Below are 21077 nucleotides of genomic sequence, written 5' to 3' on the forward strand. Positions count from 1 at the left end.
CTTAGTCCCCACCCACCCCTGTAGATCCCACCCCTTCCGGGACCGCCCAGACCCGGCTTTCTCCCTGACTTCCGGGAAACTGAGCCGAGAACGCACCCGGCCCTAGTCTCTCCGCCCCCCGGCCCCGCCCCGCAGGGGGTCGCGCGTCATCTCTCCGCGCCGTCGCCGGAAGTTGGGTCTGGTGGTGGAGGCGCGAGCGGCGAAGCGAAGCGGCGGGGCGATGGCCGGCTGTGGGCCATGACCCGGCTTCTGGGCGCGGCGCGCAGGGTTGCTTTGGCCGCGGTGCGCGGTAGCTCCGGCGGCCGCAGCGGCCTCAGCATGTTTTATGCCGTGAGGAGGGGCCGCAAGGCCGGGGTCTTCCAGACCTGGTGAGTGGGCCGCGCTCTCCGAGGCCGAGCCGGGGCGGCCGCGAGCGGCTCTCGGGACTGGCCCCGGGCTGCGGCCTGCGGCCCGGGCTGGAGCGCCCGGGAGCCCCGCCGCCGCCGGCCTCCGCGGACGTGGGCGCGCCGGTCCCGGCCGCCGGCCCCGACGCGGTTTCGCTGACCCTGCCCGCGTGCGTCCGGGGACGTTCCCCGGCGGCCGCACGTCGTCCGCCTGCGGCCGCGCCTGGCCTGTCCCTCGGGGTCCTCGGAAAGGTCGCCTTTCCCGGGCCAAGCTCGGATCCCTGGCACGGCCCTTGAGCCGGGTTGGCGCCGTGCGGGGGTCGCCGCTGCGTCGGGGCCGCCGCGCTCGGGAGGAGCCCGGGGTCGCGCTCCTGCGTTGGGGCGGACGAGCGGAGGCGCCGCGGACGCGTCCGGAAAGGGTTAACGGGGCCCGTCTTCAGACCCGGCCCGGCCCAGCGCTTCTGGGGCGTTTGGAGACGGAGCCCCGGACGCGCGGGCGTGGGTCGGCCGGCGCAGGGCGCCCAGGGCGCGGGCGGCGCCGGGACCGGACTGCAGGCCCCGCGGCGCGGGCAGCGCAGCGCGGGTCGCGCGGTCCCGACCCGGGAGGGGCCGGCGGGGCCGGGAGGGGCGGGCGGTAACGCGGCGCTCTGTTGCAGGAGCGAGTGCAGGGCGCAGGTGGACCGCTTCCCGGCCGCGCGCTTTAAGAAGTTTGCCACGGAGGAGGAGGCCTGGGCCTTCGTCGGGCGGCCCGCCGGCCCGGGCGGCGCGGAAGGTAGCGTGTGCGCTCGTGTCCGCGGCCTCGCGCAGCCGGGCCGTCTCGGCAGCCCGCGGGAACCGCGTCTCGGCGGGGCGGCCGCAGAGCACCTGGGCTTAGCGGCGTCGGCTGGAGCGGCGCTGGGGACGGCCGGGAGGCGGGGGCTCCTCCGCGCGGGGCTTCCTGGACTTCATCTTTAAGTGTGTCTTAGCATTTTGTTTATGATTTGTCCGCGCGCGCAAGCGGGGACGGGGCAGGCAGGGGAGAAGCGGGCTCCCTGCGGAGCAAGGAGTCGGGTGTGGGATTCGATCCCAGGACTGCGGATCCGACCTGAGCCAGAAGCAGACCCCGCCGACCGAGCCGCCCACGTGTTCTTCCTCAGGGTTTTCCTGACATTTTCTTTTTGAAAGCATTTTATTTATTGCGAGAGAGAGTACAGGCGTGAGCAGGGGAGGAGCAGAGGAAGGAGGAGAGGCAGACGCCCTGCCGAGCAGGGAGCCCAGCGCCCGGGATCTCGACTCCAGGCAGACGCCTCGTCCGCCGGGCCACCGCGGCGCCCCTTGCTGACATCGCCTGTTCTCTGGTACTTTGTTGTGAGACGGCGGCATGTGAGACACCACGTGGGAGTCCGCTGTTCACAGCGGCCCTCCCAGGTAACAGTAGGTACCAGTAGCCGCTGAGTGTTTGAGGAGTCACAGATTATACCGATTTTCGACTGGGCGGGCCTTCAGACCCCCAGGTTCGGGGGTAAATTGTCTCATTAGCTTGACTCACAGATTTTTTTACTAGTGGATTGAGAAGAGAGACGAGTTTGAATCCATGTTTTTCGGCCAGACACTCCACAGTCCCTCTGAGATGCGCCGGCTCTGGACAGCGGCTCCTTCGGGAGGCCGTGACAGTGGTGGTCAGAGAGGAGTCGCGTTTAGGAATCCACCCTGCCCGACCAGGCGGGGCAGGAGCAGGGCGGAACCTCACTCACTGTGATCTGCTTCACCCTCTGCCCAGCAGCTTCGAAGGAAGTTGCGCTGTGGCTGTTACCATTTTCTGCCCCGGTGGAGAGGTCGGTTTGGGACAGAAAACAAATGCGCAAGTAAGGTTCTTGTCTCAGCTGGGTTCTCAATGCTTCCTTCTCACTGCTCTTTTGCCTTAACCACTCAGTCTTTCATTCATACTTCAGTTCTTGCACCAGAAGTAAGTTTCTGTTTATCAGGTGCTCTCAGTCCTAAGGCAAGACAGTTCTTTATGAATCATCTTTCTGAAAGCTCAGAGATCTCCACGTTAGTGACTTACATATATGAATTGGGATTGAACATCTTTCACCTTCCAAACTGGGTCAAAGCAAAAGTGGTAGCCCCTTTCCCAAATTTTCTCTTAATGTGACGTATATTTTTATTTTGGGATTCTTGAGCTATTTGGCGGTTACCATGATTTTTGTAAATTGATTTGGGGTTAACTTACTCAATCCAATTTTGTGAAGGGAAAATTATCTGACGAAATGGGCTCCTTTTCTTTCAGAGTCTTGTCTGTCCTTTAAAAACTTGGATTCCGATTTAACTTTCTATGTTATTACAAATAAAGTCAATATTTATATTGGCATTAAACTTCTACAAAATTACCCTTTGATTTGTACTTGTGTTTTGGGGTTTACTTACGTAGAGTCCCTAGAGGAATATTTTTCTTTCGAGAGTTTATTTATTTGAGATAGAGCGAGAGTGAGAGAAAGAGCAAAGCAGGGGGAGCTGCAGGGAGAGGGAGACGCGGACTCCCCACTGAGCAGGGAGCCGGGTGCCGGGCTAGGTCCCTGCACTCAGGTCTGTGACCTGAGCCGACTGAGCCACTCAGGCGCCCCCCCCCCCCAGAGGAATATTTTAAAGGTAAATACCGCAGAGTGGAGACCCAAACATTGCCCTCCATAGTGGCTCCGGTCAGATTTTGCCTAGATAACCTGTGGCAGTCTTCTGCCAGGTGTGGGTGGAGAAGCTACTGCAGGCAGGCTCGGACACGTGGTAAGGGTTCCGTCAACACTGGAGCCCCATTTCTCCGTCCCTGCTTTAGGGATGAGCTTAAAATGAATTCTGTAGTGTGGGGCTTGGTGGTGGTTTTGCAGATAAGCTTGGCTGCTTCTTCTGTGCCTCTGTTCCCACTCCATAAAATGAGAATGTAGGAAACGCTGCTCCCACACAACCTGAGGGAGAGTGTGAGAAGCCTGTGGGATTAAGCCTGCATCCCATGGCTGGGCTCCTGAAGGAAAGCTCTGTAGCCGCCGCCCTGAAGGGGCCTGGTCCCTTCTGCTGTTGCGCTTCTGCTTCCTGTTGTCAGTGTGGCCCACTGTCTCCTGACTTAAGGTCCAGTTACCCATGCCCTCTCAGATTTCCTGGAGGTTCTCAACTTGGCATTGATGGGGTTGACGTACCTAGAGTAATCCCATCTACAAAATTCGAGTCCTTGTTTTCTTTCTGGGGACAGAGTCCCTCAGGTAGTCAAACGGCCCACCATCCCGGTGGGATTCAAACCTTTGCTCTCTCTACTATCTCAAAACCAGGTTTCTGCTTTAACAGAGGTGTTGCTCCTGTGTTCCTATCGCCTTGTCGAGCTTAGGGAAACTTTAGAGTAATCTCATAGGACTTGAAAATCTGACACGGTATGGACTGTCCTAAGCGATTTCCTCTTTGTAGGGCCGCAGAGCATACTTAAGTCTGATTTAGTGATACTAAGTCACATACTGAATTTCTGGATTGTTAAGCATTTCATGTTGTGTTAGTTTTTTCCTCCTTTTTGAGTAGACTTGATCTTTCAGGGACAGAAGATAAGCATGAACAAGAATCACAAGTGAAAGCCAACAAGCGACTCCGTGAGCCCTCGGATGGAGATGAAAACGCAGAGCCCTGTGCAAAGCAGGCAAGACAGACCACGGGATCCGTGCCTTTGGTTGACAAAAGCACATTTTCTTACATGGGTATTTATCTTGGATTTTTTAGTTTTCCATATAATAATCATGACTCCAAGGTGCCCCTGAGCCTCTGTCTTGATGGAACAAAGCAAACACGGGACTGTAGTTTATTAGAGGCAAATATACGGAGAAAAAAAAAATCAGACCAACATTTGTCAGAGGACTAGACCTTCAGGGGGACAGGTCCTTATCATGCGAAGACACTACTTGTTTGCAAAGACGGCTCCGGGGAGTGAGTGTGGGGAGAGGGATGGCGACACTGTTCTGACCTCTGTAGTGGGGAATGCAACAGCAGCGGGTTCTGAGTTCACAAAAGGCCTGCCTTTACCTTTAATTTACCTTTAAATTGCCATATCCAAGATAGGAGGGCATGCTAATCAAAAGGTGTTGAGGGCCCCTTTTATAAGGGACTGATCCTGTTTTTCTAGAGAGAGAATATAGATCACATTGTACATACTCTCTCAGTTAAAATGTGAATTCAAGCTTAGTGAATTTGTTAAATGAGTCTCAGTTTTTTGTGCTTTGGTTCCAGTGCCACTTATGAAACTCCCTCTTTTAGGAGAATTTGTTGTCGTCTACACTGATGGCTGCTGCTCCAGTAACGGGCGGAGGAGGGCACGAGCAGGCATCGGTGTTTACTGGGGGCCCGGCCATCCTTTGTGAGTAAACAAAAAAGGCTTCAAGTCTAAGTGAATCTCAGTCTAAAACTTGGCAAGGAGTGACACGAGATCTGCTGATTATTTGGTTAGCTTTGACAGAGGTTGCAAAGGAGCAAGCTTTGGTTCATGTCGACACTGATAGCTTGTTCTTCAGAATGTAAATTACCTCAGCATGGCTTTCTTCACCCTGAATCTAGGGGAGTTTCTGTGTCTCGCTGATGACATCTTCTACCAAAATGACTTCCCTGCCCCGTAGGAGAGTCACATGCCTCCTGCGGGATGGTTCTGGCAAGGACGTCCAAGGTTGCCAGTCTTGGAACCTGTCATGTTCCCAAGACTCTTCTGAGGACGTGTGAGCTTAGAGGTGCCCTCTAGTTTTTCACAAGGCACAAGCTCAGGGGGATGCAAAGCGTGATCATTCAGATACCCTGGGCAGCCCTAAGATTCAGTGTAAAAGACGAATTTGAGCCTGTGAAGTAGCCACATCAGCTCTGAGCTTTGTCTCCAGCATTTCCAGGTGCCCACAGCAGTGTTGGGCATAATGGAGTATAAACTGTTGAGTAAGACTTTATATTTCTCTCGACTTGTGGTCTATAGAGTTCTTTCCCTTTGAGATCTCATTTTAGCTGCAAACCCTCTAAGAAGCAACCAGCTTGTGTGGCACTGAGTGTCTGTGGGCTTAGTGCTCACCCAGGACCCCACACTAATGAATTGCAGGGCCAGAAAGAAAACTTTGCTTCTGATTTCTGGCCCAGTATTCTTCACAAGACTATACCTTGGTGCTTTTCCATAAAATGCTAGTACTCTTGGTTTGGTGTTTGTTTTTTTTTTTTTTTTTTTAAGATTTCATTTATTTATTTGACAGAGAGAAATCACAAGTAGATGGAGAGGCAGGCAGAGAGAGAGGGGGAAGCAGGCTCCCTGCTGAGCAGAGAACCCGATGCGGGACTCGATCCCAGGACCCTGAGATCATGACCTGAGCCGAAGGCAGCGGCTTGACCCACTGAGCTACCCAGGCGCCCCTCTTGGTTTGGTTTTTAAAGGCTGTATATTTGTATGATGCTTTCATATGTCAAAAAAATGTATCAAGCCTGTCCTCCATTGAGAGGCTTAAGGAATCCCTTTGGGAATTAGCTTTTTTAATTGATTTCATTTTCCTTTGTATTGTTTTGCAACCAGGAACATAGGCATTAGGCTTCCTGGACGGCAGACCAACCAAAGAGCAGAAATTCATGTAAGTTGTCGGACACATTTCCCACTGAGAGTAAGACCATCGTAGCAGCGATCCGCGTACACTGTGTGCGCACAGGATACTCAAAGTCCAGAAGAAACTTGGTTTGGGGTTACTAGTGACTCTGATGGATAGGAATTTTCCAGAAAAGTTTTAAAAGCTATTTCCCATAGATGCACAAACAGAACCATATGTGTGGCATTATTTCACGCAGAGCGCATAATCATTACACTTAGCACAGAAAAAGAAGGAATGTTTAAATAGCGAAGTGATTTTGAACTTCGGTAATGTTGAAAATCGGACAACTTCTGTAGCATGATGACTGACCTCTTTCTTTAAGGCAGCCTGCAAAGCCATCGAGCAGGCAAAGGCTCAAAACATCAAGAAGCTGGTTCTGTATACGGACAGTATGTTTACTATAAATGGTAAGTTTCTACATTTTACTTCTGGTGTTTCCTGGTAAACATGAAGGGAAACAGGTATTTCCTTCTCCTATGGGAGGTGTATCAGGGCAGGACCCAAATGGTGAATGAAGACAACCATTGGTTTGTCCGGTATAAAGAGAAAACCGGGGATTCTGGAGCCCAGATCTGCTGCTCTGGAGTTTGCCACATTAGACATGTCTTCGCCAGGCTCCTAGGATAGGGCAGCGGGTAGCTGTGTCTCTGCTTTTGTAGTCCTTCGAGTGTAAACACGCATAAGTAAGTGAAGGTGGCGTGCTGACGGCTCCTTTGAGAAATAATCATGTTTAGGACGCGGGGAGGGGGTTGAAGAAGCAGAGCCGTGTCCTCTTAAGCTGGGAGCTGTGGGTCAGCACCAGTCCAGGCCGAGGGGTAAGCAGAGGAGTGTGCCGGGCGTGTGCCCCCGGAGTCCAGCCTGTGTGGGCCAGCGGCAGGTCCATGCCCCTGCGGAGACGAGTAGAGCAGGTGGAAGGGAGGAAGAGACCAGGACAGGCGAGCTCAGCGGACTGTGTGCGTTTCTTGTAGGCATCACTAACTGGGTTCAAGGCTGGAAGAAGAACGGGTGGAAGACAAGCACGGGGAAGGAGGTGATCAACAGGGAGGACTTCGTGGCGCTGGAGCAGCTCGCCCAGGGCATGGACATCCAGTGGGTGCGTGTTGTCCGAACCGGTCCTCTTACATGGCTGTGAGGACCAGACGCTCGGGTGAGAGAAGGTGGGGGTGGCAGCAGAGAGAGAACCCTAAGCAGGCCCTACGCTCCGTGTGGAGCCCGACGGGGGCTCGGTCTCGCAGCCCTGAGATCATGACCTGAGCCGAAATCAAGAGTTGGACATTTGGGGCGCTTGGGTGGCTCAGTGGGTTAAGCCGCTGCCTTCGGCTCAGGTCATGATCTCAGGGTCCTGGGATCGAGTCCCGCATCGGGCTCTCTGCTCAGCAGGGAGCCTGCTTCCTCCTCTCTCTCTGCCTGCCTCTCTGCCTACTTGTGATCTCTGTCTGTCAAATAAATAAATAAAATCTTTAAAAAAAAAAAAAAAAAAAAAGAGTTGGACATTTAACTGCCTGAGCCACCCAGGTGTCTAGGACCAAATATTCGGAGTTAACTGGGGAGACTAGTACTGTCTGTAGGTGATTTAATGACTTAAAGTTTACATAACATTAATACCATAGCGTGTGTTAGAAATTGCAACATATTTGGGTCTTGATCATCCTGCAAGTGACACTGTTTGTTATTGCTGTGATTGTGTGTAGAACACACCGCTCGGGCCGCGTGACTGAGGGGGGTTCAGTGTCCTCCCGTTGTCTCGGCGATGCTTGGGAGGGCCTCGTCTGGGCGCATGTCATGTTGCAGGACTTTTTTCCTTCGGTGCCTGCAGTTGTGGTCATGCTGCTTGGAAGAATGAAGACGTAGGCCAGATGAAGAGTGCTGGGCAGCCAAGCGAAGTTCAGAGTGACGGACAGTACGACGCTCCCAAAGAGGGAGGGGACCAGCGTTTCTAAGTCCAGGGGGTTTCTGGGCTTGTCGGAAGGCTGTTTTAATCTGATTGACCCTCCCTGTGCCTGTCGCCCAATCAAGTTTTTGTCATCAGCGTGGGAAAGGGTGGAGGGCTCTTTCCAGAGCGGTGTAAAGTCCTTTTCACGCTTGTTTCCTCTTGGTTCGGTGGTCGGGAGGACGCTTGGCCCTACCTGCCTTTCTTCCCACTACCCTTCATGAACCTCATCACTGTTAAAGTGGCTTGGTGAGAGTCAGCCTGTTGGTTTCTTTAGAATCAGCCATAATGTCAAAATAAAACTAATTTATAAGGTATTTTGTTCAAATTAAAGTGTGATAAGACTTTAGGGACATGACTTTTTTTCCAAAACGGAAATATTTTTCTTATTAATAGATAGTTTTTATTTTTATTTCTTTTTAAAGATTTTTTTTTTTATTTATATGACAGAGAGACAGCGAGAGAGGGAACATGAGCAGGGGGAGTGGAAGAGGGAGAAGCAGGCTTCCCGCCAAGCAGGGAGCCCAACGCTGGGCTCAATCCCAGGACCCCAGGATCATGACCCGAGCCGAAGGCAGAGGCTGAACTAACTGAGCCATCCAGGCTCCCCAATAGATAGTTTTTATTAAAACTGTTTTTTCAGGGGCGCCTGGGTGGCTCAGTGGGTTCAGCCTCTGCCTTTGGCTCGGGTCATGATCTCAGGGTCTTGGGATTGAGCCCCACATCGGCCCTCTGCTCAGCAGGGAGCCTGCTTCCCACCCACCCCCCGCCCCTGCCCTGCCTGCTGCTCTGCCAACTTGTGATCTCTCTCTGTCAAATAAATTTAAAAAAAAAAAAAGAAAAGAAAAGAAAAAACTCCCTTTTCAGGGGGCGCCTGGGTGGCTGCATCAATTAAGTGAATGCCTTTGGCTCATGTCATAATCCCAGTGGCCTCAAGCCCTGCATCAGGCTGCTTGCTCAGCGGGGAGCCTGCTTCTCCCTCTCCTCCCTGCTCACGCTCTCTCTTCCGATCTCCACTCTCTCAAATAAATAAATAAAATCTTTTTAAAAAAACTATAAAAAATAAAATTGTTCTTAGGAAATAAAATTTCCAGCAGATCTACAGTCTGACTCTCTACCCGCACATCCTCCGTATGAATCTGTCCTATATAAAAGCACAAGGTATCAGGGGAGCCTGGCTGTCTCAGTCAGTTGAGTGTCTCTTGGTTTCTACTCCGGTCATGATCTCAGGGTTCTGGGCTCAAGCCCTGTGTTGCGTTCCCTGCCGAGTGGGAAGTTGGCTTCTCCCTTTCCCTCTGGCCCTCCCCACTGCTCATGCTCTATTGCTCTGTCTCTGTCAAATAAGTAAAATCTTAAAAAAAAACAAACAACCAAACTTGTTTCCAACAATACAGAGCAAGTTAAACTGCAACCATTGTCTTAACTCTGTGTTGCTTTGACTCCAGGACCACTGAGAACAGCTTGGTGATGTAAAGTTTAAATCTGCCCTTCCCCAGTGTAATGGAAACAGTGGTTAAAGCACAGAAGTGCTGAGCCACTGGGTGGCTCAGTGGGTTAAGGGTCTGACTCGATCTCCGCTCAGGTCTGGATCTCACCGTCGTGGGATCAAGTCCCACGTTGGCCTCACGTTGGTTGTAGAGCCTACTTAGAAAAAAAAAAAAAATCACATAATTGGATCTCGTCTTTCTGACAGCATGTGAAGAAAGTGAAGTATGTGTTTTGGATATATACCTGTCCTGGTCTATACATACATACGTTTTACTTGGAAAGCTTTCCAAGTTCCATCATTCAGGTTATAAAAATTAGTAAAAACAGTACGATCCAATTTGTCAGAATCAAAATGGGATTTTTGTAAGTGCCTGCACTGTGTCTGTCTGTAGGGCATACAGGTTGCCATGCAGAACCGTGGAGGGGGGGTCTTGGGGGAGGAGCGTCCTCCCCCTGCCCCCACTGGGAAGAGTCAGGATGTACTTGTGTGTTGCTTGTGTAAAAACAACCAGGAAAGGTAAAAGGAAAAATAAATTTATTTCACAGATGCATGTTCCTGGTCATTCGGGATTTGTAGGCAATGAAGAGGCGGACAGATTAGCACGAGAAGGAGCAAAGCGATCTGAGGACTGAGCAAGGTCGTCATTCTTGGACAACTTGAGTGAGTGGCTCTTTGCTTGCCTTTCCTTACTGGTGTGAAAAATAAAACTTGCACTAGATGGGCAGATACAACCCGCAAAAAGGTAATAAATCCGTCATTCCGGGATACCCTATGATAAAAGGTGGTTAAATTCTAACAAATTGACATCCTTCAGGATTTGAGCACGACTTGAAATTTCAGCATTATGCTTTACTGGGTTTGATGCCATTCACAGTTTCATTGCCATCTGGACAGAAATTTTAGGACTTTGATGTAATCAGTGATTTGAAGACAGACAAGGTCCGGGAGTGTTCTGAAAGTGTTCATTAACCTTCTCGTTGGCAGGACTGAGTCTCAGAGTGTGCCGGTGGACTCGCACGTACCTGTGGATTAGAGCAAGGCAGTGCTCCTTGGTGGCTGCAGCCCATGCCTGGGCCCAGGCCTCGGCCAAGCGAGTGCGGGCTGGGTCTTAGCAGGCTGGGTCTGGTACAAGGCAAGCATGCATGCGACCCCGGCAGCCTGACTGCCATCTGGGAGCGTCTTACAGAGCAAGATGTAGGAGTAAATCTTCTAAAATTTCTTGGCCTGTTTTTGTTAAAAGCACTATGCAAGCAGGGGCCCCTCAGTGGCTCAGGCAATTAAGCATCTGGCTCTGGATCCCAGCTTAGGTCCTGATTGCAGGGTCGTGAGTTCAAGCCCCACATTGGGCTCCACACGGGATGTGGCACCTACTTAAAAAAAAAAAAAAAGCACAATGCGAGTTAAAGTTTGGTCTGATCATTTAAAAAAAAATTTAAATTTATTAAATTTATTATTTTTTAAGATTTTATTTTTATTTGAGAGAGAGTGAGAGAGAGCACAAGGCGGGTGTGGGGAGGCTTGGGGAGAAGCAGACTCCCTGCTGAGCAGGGAGCCTGACCTGGGGCTCAATCCCCGCGCCCTGGGATCATGACCCGAGCCAGAGGCAGACAATCGACAGAGCCACGCAGGCACCTCATTTTTTTTCTTACTACTTTATCATAAAAAGGCACAGAAAATGACACAAGTGTTTAGCGCCTCAAGTTGTCGTTTGTATAAGGTGAACACCCTGATGACCTCCCCTCAGGCCAAGAACTAAAACTTGGCCAGACACCCCAGAAGGCTCTCCATGTGCTTCTCCAACCCCAGCCCCTCCCCTCCGAAGCGAATCCTGACTGCTATAGAAATGACTTATTTGTGTTTCTTCGTGGTAACTGAACCTTGTCTACTTTTTTTAGACTCTGTGTTTCTGAAGTCTCTTTATTGCATATATTGGTCTCCTTGTGAGGGTTACCTGTGGAGGAACCTGGGCCATTGGTCCTGTTGATTCCCATGGTCTAGGTTTTGCCATATACATTGTCCTGGCACGGTCCAGCATTTTTCTGGCCTCTGTACTTCCCGTAAATTGGGAGCTGGACCCAGAGGCTGACGAGAATCAGGCTCCACACCTCCAGCGAGTGGTAAACAGCCGCGTGTTTTCATCTGCAGGTACAGGCTCTTCGCATTTTCCTGGGGTTGGTGCTGCCAGTGCCCAGTGCGTCGGTCTGTTCATGGTTCAGAGCCTCTAAAATGGTGATACGCTGTGATTTTGCTGACATTTATTGGCTGGGTTGGTTTTAGAAGATGCGGCCTCTCATCTGCTATTTGGTTACCCAGTGGTGCTCGATTAGGAAAGGCAGGATAAGTGCAAAGCTAATTAGTTCCCTGTCGTCCTTAGAAGGTGGCCACTTAAGGTTTTTTATTCATACTTTTTTTTTTTAAGATTTTATTTATTCTTTTGACGGACAGAGATCACAAGCAGGCAGAGAGGTGGTCAGAGAGAGAGGAAGGAGGAGGAAGCAGGCTCCCCGCTGAGCAGAGATCCCGATGCGGGGCTGGATCCCAGGACCCTGGGATCATGACCTGAGCCGAAGGCAGAGGCTTTAAACCACTGAGCCACCCAGGCACCCCCATGCTTTTTTTTTTTTTTTTTTTAATTTTTTTATTAACATAGAATGTATTATTAGCCCCAGGGGCACAGGTCTGTGAGTCGCCAGGTTTACACACTTCGCAGCACTCATCATAGCACATGCCTTCCCCAACGTCCCTAACCCAGCCACCCTCTCCCTACCCGCCTCCCTGCCCGCCCCTGCCGTTGGCAACCCTCAGTTTGTTTTGTGAGATTAAGAGTCTCTTACGGTTTGTCTCCCTCCTGATCCCGTCTTGTTTCAGTTTTTCCTTCCCTGCCCCCCACACTGCCCACGTTGCCTCTCAACTCGCTCGTATTCATACGTTCTTACAACACATGTGTGTCATGAACTCATTTACCTGAGCCTTCTGGATAGGTTTCAGGTCATTGCACTTTCTTTATTGAACCCAAATTGTAGCTTCTTTGGCCTGTAGCAGGAGGATCTTCAGGTTGGCTCTTTATTTGTTTTTTTGTTTTGTTTTATTATTATTTTTTATTTTTTTTATAAAGATTTTATTTATTTATTTGACAGAGAGAGATCACAAGGAGGCAGAGAGGCAGGCAGAGAGAGAGGGGGAAGCAGGCTCTCGGCTGAGCAGAGAGCCCGATGTGGGGCTCCATCCCAGGACCCTGAGATCATGACCTGAGCCGAAGGCAGAGGCTTAACCCACTGAGCCACCCAGGCGCCCCTCTTTATTTGTTTTGATGTTCATGTGCACACACACGTGCACTGACCGCACAGGTGTACACAGTAGGCTCACTCGCAGTCCGTGCGTGCACACCCGCATGCATGTGCAGACCCTACATGCGTGTGCCCCCAGCCCCCAGCCCTCAGCCCCACTGCAGTCCCGTGTGAAGGTGCTCCAGACCCATCTGGTACTTCTCCGGCTCCAGATCTGGGATTGCCTCTTTCTCAAACTCTAGCTTCTTTCTTTCTTTTTGTTTTTTTTTGTAAGTAATCTCTGTACCCAGTGTGGGGCTTGAAATCACGACCCCCAAATCAGGAGTTGCGTGCTGTTCTGACTGAGTCACCCAGACTCCCTAGAATCCCCATTTCTTTTAATGGCAGAAATGGTATTTCAGATGCTCGGTGCTTGTCGCTGTAGGGTTGGTCGTTGCCTCTGGGGCTTTTCAGTGCACAGAGTTAGAAAACCTACACGTGTACACACATTTAAAGATAAAGTCCTTGAGCTCCTATGGATGTTTCCAATAGGAACTCGGGATTTCAGAGTAGTCAGCTCTTCCATGTTGTGTCTGTGCTTCCTTCCACACTGAGAATCCTGGGACAGAAGTTCCTTAATTGCACACTTGCTTTACTGCGCTGTAACAAGCAGTGCGGGGACACGCATATTCGTGTTCCACTCTGATAGCTCTGATAGTACAGCACTGCATGCACATGGTCAGTCGTTGCACAGTGACATCTCCCCCCACCCCGCCCCATCTCGTCTCACTGTGTGTAGTCCGTGGTTACACAGCAGCGTTTGGTCAGTGTCCTCTCGGAACCGTGCTCCCGGACCTCCCCACGTTGACCTTAATTTGTTTGCTTTGTTTGAAATCTGTTTTGTAGGGTGTGAAATCCTCGACTCACGTTTTCCTCCCTTGAGTATCTGGAATCTTTATTTTGATTTTTTCCCAGCATGAAAAGCCCAGTGAGTCTTCCTTGCAAGTCATGTCTCCTTTTGGCTTCAGTGTTCCGAGGTCTGTTTTCCACGGTTGTGTTACACGGTGTCCTGTGGTGCTTGCGCTGGGTCGGTGCTCGCGGGGGCGCGCGGGCTCTCCGTCTCTGCGCGTTCAATCCGCTGTTTCAGGTTTCCTGGAACTGCGGCTCAGTGTTCAGGTTTCCGTGTTTTGGCCTTCTTTTGGGGAACCTCAGTTTCTCTGTGTTGAAGTCAGATTTGTCCGTCCTCTGTGTCTGCTTCTTCTTGAATCTCCTTCATCTCTTTTTAAGTTTCTTTTGTTTCCGAAAATTTGCTCTCCAGTTGAGTCCTGTTTCTAAAGCCATTATTTGTTGTGTGTGTTTGCTCTGATCCTCATTTCTGAAATTCTTTTCTTGCCCGTCTAGTCTCCTTGAGTTCTCCGCCCTATTTCTGGCGGTTGCTCCTGCCGGTGTGTCGTCCTCCGGTCTTGCGTCTGCTTTCCTCGGGTTTTGAAGCAGCTCATTTTGGTCTGCTTGCCGGGTGCGTCCTTCTGGCCTGCCCTCACTCTCTGTAGCGGTGTCTGTTCTCCTCCTTTTTCTTAGACTCGCTCTGTGCGGGATTGGTATTTTCCCATCGTGCGTTTTCCTGAACATTTAGTTCAGATAGTTTCTCTCACTTCACAGAGTTCTCTTTTCTGTTGAACTTGGAGTCATGCTAAAAATATGGCGGCTGGCCTCCGGCGCTCTCCCCGCTCTCCCCGCTCCTGCCCTGCCGCACCTGCACCGAGTCCTTCTCTTTCCTCTGTCCACTGTCCCTTCCTGTCTGGCCCCTCACTGTGGGTCCCTGTGGGGTCAGCTGCAGTGGCTCTCGGGCTCCATGGCTGTAGCCCTCAGGCCTTCTTGCAGTGGCTCTTCACCACCCGGGTAGGGACAGCTGTCCCGCTCCAGCCGCTGGCCTCCAGCTGGCCTGTGACACTGCAGTGAACACCTGTCGGTGCCGTTGGAGGCCCAGTGGCCCCACTGTGCTCTGTGCCACAGGTGTGCAGGCTGCAGTGGGCAGACCCTGTCCTTCATTTCCATGTGTCAGCTTTGTGGAGTCACCAAACCATTTTGCTTTCTAACAGCTTTATGGAGGTGCGCTCGACGGACAGCAGATGGCACGTGTGTAAAGCGGACCTGGGATTCCGCGGTGAAGCCCCCGCAGGAGCTGCCTGTCCCCTCCCAGGTTCTTTCACACCGCCTTGAAATCCTTCTGTCCCGGACCCCATCCTCGGGCGACCACCAGTCTGCCTCCAGTCTCTGTAGATAATTTGTATTTTCTAAGGTATTTATATAAACGGAGTCCTACAGTATAAACTCCTTTCGTGTCCGGAGCTTCTTTCCGTCGTGTCCTCATTCTGGCATTGGCACAGCTGCGTCTGTCTGCAGCTCACTCCTTTCTGTCACTGCGGAGCATCCGCGGCTCGGGCGCACCATGGCTGTGGGCCCTCCTCCTGTTCACGGGCGTTGGCTTGGCCTCCGGGTGCGGCTCTTGTAAATAAAGCTGCTGTGATCATGTATGTACTCGTCTTTTCCCGAACATGTGCTTTTACTTCTCTCGAGGGGGATGGGCGGGGTCACGTGGCAGGCGTGGATTCATCCCTGTCCCGTGCTGCTGGTTCCCTAGCTTTGTTCCAGACGACTGTGCTTCTGTTTCAGGTGAAGATTTGGGAAGATCCAAAAGTGCTCTTACAGTTGGTTAAGCGGCCAGCTCTTGACTTTGGCTCAGGTCATGACCTTAGGGTTGTGAAATTGCGTCCCACATTGGGCTCTGCACTGAGCGTGGAGCCCGCTTGAGATCCCCCCCCCCCACACCGAAGAATAAATAAATAAAAAGTAGCTGCATAACGAAGCTGCATAACAGCTTTAGAAATGTGTCTTCTGTCAGCTTTGTCGGCAGCTGGAGGGAGCTGAGTGACCGCAGTGTACGACGTAGTCCTCCGTCGTGGAATGCAGAAGCTTCTGAGCCGCTCCGCTCTCAGAGTGGGAGCTTGACGCTTGCCAGATGGAGGCTGTTCACATGTTATTTGTAGCATCTGCGCCAGCACGATGAGGTGACTCCACTGCTGGGCTTTGAGAAAATCCAGAGGGTCTGTGCTGTCCCTCGGGACGGGCACGTGACCACTGAGCTAAGTAGAACCAAACCAAAACCCCAGTGCTGGCGGTTGGGCAGCTTGCGGGGTCGTAAACAGGCTCCTCTCGTTTGCAGCGATGGCGTCCCGGGCCAGGCAAACCGGGGCCTTCAGAGGAAGACCTCGGCCTCCGTGCTACATGTCTCCCTCATGCTCCTGTTCCGGTAGTTCTGGAACAAGGAGGCGAGGCTGCTCCATAACGCCCCCGCTTCATGTCCTGTGCTGATGGGACTTGCAGAAACTGGTGCGAGCCGGATGTCAGAGCGGAGCATCTGGCTCTCCGTCCGGCCGCGGCTCCGGCGCCCAGACACACCCTCCAGCAGGGGAGCAGGCGGGCAGGGGCTCCTGTCCGTGTTGTGTCCCCAGTGCCTGGAAGGCCTTCAGACACTTCAGAGAACCTGCGCCAGTTTGTGAAGACAGCTGCGGTTTGTGTGCCAAGGGGATGGAGGCCGAGTGAGAGGCACAGGACCGCTCGTCTGAACATGGCGGGATCTTCAGCTTTCATCAAAATAGGCCTCAAAATTAGGGTTCCTCCCTGGTGCTTTCTGAGAGCCACAGTGGAAGGAAGGATCTTGGACGAATACTAACAGGCTCAGTAAAGTGGGAGAGGACTGGCAGGTGCCGGCTCCGGCCGCGTTTCCTAGAGCTCTAGCGCTTAATCCCAAGGGTACCCAAGAATGTCGTAGAAAGGGCCGTATCACCAGTGGTGTAAACAGCCTTTTTACCCAGGACTCAAAATCCATTACCCATAAAAGAAAATTAAGGACTACATAAAAATCAAAAAGTTATGAACGGCTTTATTTATTATTATTTATTTTTTTTATTAGTAGGTATGCACAGGAGGAGGGGGCAGAGGTGGAGGAGGGAGAGAATCTTAAGCCGGCCCCACACTGAACGCAGAGCCCAACGGGGAGCTCAGTCTCCCGACCCTGAGATCATGACCTGAGCCAAAATCAAGAGTTGGATGCTTTCCCGACCGAGCCACAGGCACCCCTTGAACTAAAAAAACTTTAAAAAGACCTAAGCATGGACAAATTCTGAAAAAAAAAAATGGAACTGCTGTGACAGGAGGCTCATTTCTCTGATACCTAAAGTAGAAAGTGAGAAAATGCCTAATAATAGAATGGCCGGTCATAAAGCACTCGCACCCTCGAGCAAGGAAAGACTGCAGACTGACTGCACCGAGACCTCCCTGTAGCCTATCAGTACCTTGTAATACAGGATTTATTCGCAAAACCAGCAGTCCGGGAGGCTGCTGGAAACCACGCACTTCCATGCCGGCGTGGGCAGCACAAAATGAAGTTCGCTGCCTGCTGAGAGGAGCGCGGGTAGCTTTGACCCAGCCTTCGCTGCTGTTCGGAACTTGCCGTGCAGGTCCGCCTGCGGGCATCCAGGCGAAGACGGGATTCGCAGTCCCTGAGCAGGAAAGCATACGGGGGCAGCCGCCGTGGCCTCGGGCGGTGCGCGGAGGGCTTGGTGCATCGGTGCCAGAGCGGAGGGCACCCTGCGGAGGCCAGGGTGGGCGGGAGCAGGTGCACGGAGGAGGCCTCTCCGCGTGTGAGCCCCTGCCTGTCCTCCGCGTGTGAGCCCCTGCCTGTGCTCCGCGTGTGAGCCCCTGCCTGTCCTCTTGATTTTGAGTCATGTCGGAATAAATGCTCAAATACAGGAGCGATTTTATTTTATTTATTTTTTTTTTAAGATTTTATTTATTTATTTGACAGAGAAAAATCACAAGTAGATGGAGAGGCAGGCAGAGAGAGAGAGAGGGAAGCAGGCTCCCTGCCGAGCAGAGAGCCCGATGCGGGACTCGATCCCAGGACCCTGAGATCATGACCTGAGCCGAAGGCAGCGGCTTAACCCACTGAGCCACCCAGGCGCCCAGGAGCGATTTTAGAGCTGTGTTTTCCTGGAAGACGGAGGGGACGGCGCGCCCACCCGCAGGACCACCGCGGGCGGAAAGCCTGGAGCAGTGGGGCAGGGCTCGCTGTGGTTTTGACATCCAGCCTCTGCCTTCACATCCGCATCCTCGGGTCCCACAGGCTCCTCGGGCCCCCGCATCCTTGGTACTTGGGGACCCAGAACAGGCACAGTGCCTCTTGTGGGTACACAACGTGCTTTAACGTCACACTTGAAGACCCAGAGGCCAGCACCTGAGTCCGAGCTGTGACGGGCTGAATGACTGTGGCCCCGAGTTCCCGTGTTGACGCCCTACCCACGGCGCGGCTGTGTTTGGAGATGGGGGCCTCTAGGAAGTAATTAAGTCAAATGAGCTCACTCCCTCCCTGCTCTTGCCGCCGACAACAGGAGAGGCCACGTGAGGACAGAGTGAAGCCAGAAACCCAGTCAGCTGACCCCTCCATCTTGGTCTTCTGGCCTCTGGATTGAGAGAAATCTATGAGCCCCTGCCCCCTGCATGGGTGGCGCTGTGAATGGCTCCGAGCTGGGGCCCCAGTGAAGGATGCCTGGTGTAGCCCAGTCTCCTCTTTTTGGGGGAGGAAATGAAGTTGGGGTCTGGTCCTCTGCCCCTTGGGTGCTGGCTGTCCTCGCCGCTCGCCACGCAGGCAGCACGACCCCGCCACGGAGGCCGTGTGTGTGATTCTTCCGAGACTCCGCTCTGTGACTGTGTCAGTGAGACAACTTTGCTTTGTTAGGTGACAGGTTTTCCTGAATGGAATTGAGTGCATGGCATCCCCATTGTTTTGCTGAAGCGCAGAAGAACAAAAATGAAAATAAAGATGCAGAATGATAGAGAAATGAGATTATTACTCCTATATTTGGTCGTGATTTTCTTTTTAAACCAGAAAAAGGTCTATTTAGAGTTAGGAATCCTGACTTCCTTCTGTGTGACCAGCCCTGATCAGAGAACTAAGAGGCAGAGAGCAGTGAAGTGAGTTCCCTCCAGCAAGTCCTTGTTTTTGGTTTTCAAAGATGGGGACTGATGAGCAGCTACAGCCTTTCTGGTGTCTGGGCCTCAGCTGGTGTCCCCACTTTTCGCTTTAAATACCTGACCAGCCCACGAAACCCCTGTCTTGAGGCTGACCAAGGTGACTGTGGTCAGGCTGGGAGGACCAGACCTGGGGACCCGTCTGCTGTGAGCAGTGACAGTCCCATGCCGCCTTCATTCTGTTGTCAGAGGCTTTCAGGACAGTTTGAGCACCTCATTCCCACGTCTGAGCCCTGCTGTGGGCACACCATCTGCGAGCAGGAGCTCCTGGCGGGTCTGCCGTCTCCCACCCACAGTGCAGCCGCCAGAACCTCAGACGATATCACTCCCAGGGCTGCCCAGGCCCACCCAGTCCCCTTGTGACCAGCAGCTCAGGGACGGATCCTGAGGGCACTGTGTGTGCTGGGCCAGCTGCTGAGAGGCCGCCTGTGCCCTTGGGACACCGTCTGGGACGGGCCCTGTGTGCAGGTCTGCCTGATCCCTCCCCCAATCTCTGCACAGAGCCACTGGGGTTCAGGGTCCCTGCCCAGCTGTGCGGAGGGCCCAAGGGTCCATATCTTAAGACACACCCTTAAGGGGTTGTTGCACCTCCCTGTCAGGCAGGATCTAGCACCCTAGTGCAGGGGAAGGCTCTGCGGGCCAGGCCCTGAGTGGCTGCACTTTGACAAAGGGTCTGGTGACCTTTCTTGGCTCTGGTGTGTTCTACAACTGTAAGTAATCTTGTTCAATTCTTAGAATTCTCAGGGCGCCTGGGTGGCTCAGTTGGTGAAGTGTGCAACTCTTGATTTCAGCTTAGGTCATAATTTCAGGGTTGTGAGATCGAGCCCCATGTCAGTCTCTGTGCTGGGCACGGAGCCTGCTTAAGATTTTCTCTCTCTCTCTCCTCTACCCCTTCCCCTGGCTGGCATGCACGTGCGCTCACTCGCTCGCTCGCTCTCTCAAAAAAAAAAAAAAAAAAGAAAAGAAAATTCTCAGGGACTTTCTTAAATGTTTACAAAGGCTAAAAATCTCCTCTCTAATCACCACCTCGTTATTAACGGCATGGTGGTTCTTTGTGGAGGAAGTTCACCAGATCTGAAGACTCGTCTGGGGATGGCGGAACTTGGGGAGGCAGAAGACTGCAGGAGTTTCAGCTGGTCTGGAAATGGGTTTCTTACTCAGAAACCTCGCTCCCAAGCCGAGCAAGCCCGCCGTCCCGTGGGAGCCAGAGCCGCAGGCTTCCTCCAGGGCCTCCCCGCTGCGGGCCCTTGTTACTTCCCGCAGCGAGAGTTCCCGTGGCTTCGTTTTTGGGTGTTTGTTAAAATGTGGTGGGGAACTCCTTGGTGATTCTTGGGTGGCAAGAGAATGAAATGTAAAAGGAGAAATTGGAATTAAAGGATTTAAGATTATGTGGCTCCTCTGCCCATAATACCCAAAGAAGCACATCCTTTATGCTTTTACTTTTTTTTTCTTTTTAAGGGTCGTATTTATTTGAGAGAGAGACCGAGACAGAGAGAGCATGAGTGGGGGAGAGGGAGAAGCAGACTCCCCACCAAGCGGAGGTCCTGATATGGGACCCTGAGATCACGACCTAAGCCAAAGGCAGATGCTTAACACTGAGCCACCCAGGTACCCCCTTTACGGTTTTTTTAAAAGGGCTCTGAGAAAGATTCTTGAATCATTCTGTTGTGGCTCCTTGGCCACCACAGTGTCGTGATTCCGCATAACCCTTGTCTTGCCCTGGGCTGTGTGGCTGACCCTCCCTCAGGAGGGCGTCTGTCTGTCTGTCACTACTGGTCATAGTGAATTTGCTTAGGCTTCAGCTAGGACCCCTCCGTAAGCGACATCATGGAAGAGCTTGTGGTTGGGGGATGTGATGTCTCCCTCCGTACTAACCCCCTTGGTACTTGTCCCTTAAGTGCACACTGAGACCTGGAGATGAGGGTCTCCTTATGCTCTGCAGTGAGGGCAGGAGAACAGTTTGTCTAGAAAGACGTCATGGGAGGACCAGTTGTCCTGTCATCTACTGTAGGGGAAGGCTTCTTCCTTTGTTCTGCGATCCCCAGAGAGAGAGAGGCAACTCCAGGTTAAATGTACGGTGTGTGTGTGCATCCCAAGTTTCTTTCAGAAAACTTGACACAAGTATGCATTTTTCCAAAAGAATATCCGTAAGGATGTACCCTTGCTAATATTAAGTCTCCCCAAACCTTCTTTTGAAATACTCCTTTTTTCTCTTTGCCAAGGCCTTTACCAGAGGCCTTGCTCTGAGTTACATTTGAGATTTCTGGAGAGGTTGGGCATCGTCTTTTTATAAATCTGTTGGTCACT

At 52.1% G+C, this 21077-nt stretch overlaps 1 protein-coding gene across 3 annotated transcripts; it reads left to right on the top strand.

Moving 5' to 3' along the window:
- Window positions 1-152: 152 nt before the first annotated feature.
- On the top strand, window positions 153-18597 carry RNASEH1 (ribonuclease H1). 3 transcript variants are annotated; one of them, XR_009344485.1, is made up of 11 exons: window positions 153-368; window positions 1040-1155; window positions 3935-4093; window positions 4647-4746; window positions 5926-5980; window positions 6318-6402; window positions 6964-7088; window positions 9960-10074; window positions 14780-14979; window positions 15583-15748; window positions 16654-18597. XR_009344485.1 is itself a non-coding variant. In XM_059132778.1 (9 exons), the coding sequence occupies exons 1-8, from the start codon at window positions 238-240 to the stop codon at window positions 10044-10046; spliced, it is 858 nt and encodes a 285-aa protein (XP_058988761.1). In that variant the 5' UTR covers window positions 153-237; the 3' UTR covers window positions 10047-10074; window positions 14780-15011. The 3 variants fall into 3 exon arrangements, 1 of the variants encoding a protein (XP_058988761.1); XR_009344486.1 differs by lacking the exon at window positions 15583-15748; XM_059132778.1 differs by lacking the exons at window positions 15583-15748; window positions 16654-18597 and having other exon boundaries at window positions 14780-15011.
- The last annotated feature ends 2480 nt before the right edge of the window (window positions 18598-21077 follow it).

Source organism: Mustela lutreola, chromosome 9 (genome assembly GCF_030435805.1).
Source record: "Mustela lutreola isolate mMusLut2 chromosome 9, mMusLut2.pri, whole genome shotgun sequence".
Taxonomy (NCBI): Eukaryota; Metazoa; Chordata; class Mammalia; order Carnivora; family Mustelidae; genus Mustela; species Mustela lutreola.

What these genes read in the sequence shown, in the direction of transcription:
- RNASEH1 (XM_059132778.1), top strand. Translation starts at nt 238, where the DNA reads ATGACCCGGCTTCTGGGCGCGGCGCGCAGGGTTGCTTTGGCCGCGGTG. An exon ending in GCCGGGGTCTTCCAGACCTG is followed by an intron (nt 369 to 1,039) that starts GTGAGTGGGCCG and finishes GCTCTGTTGCAG; the next exon opens with GAGCGAGTGCAGGGCGCAGG. An exon ending in CAGTATGTTTACTATAAATG is followed by an intron (nt 6,403 to 6,963) that starts GTAAGTTTCTAC and finishes CGTTTCTTGTAG; the next exon opens with GCATCACTAACTGGGTTCAA.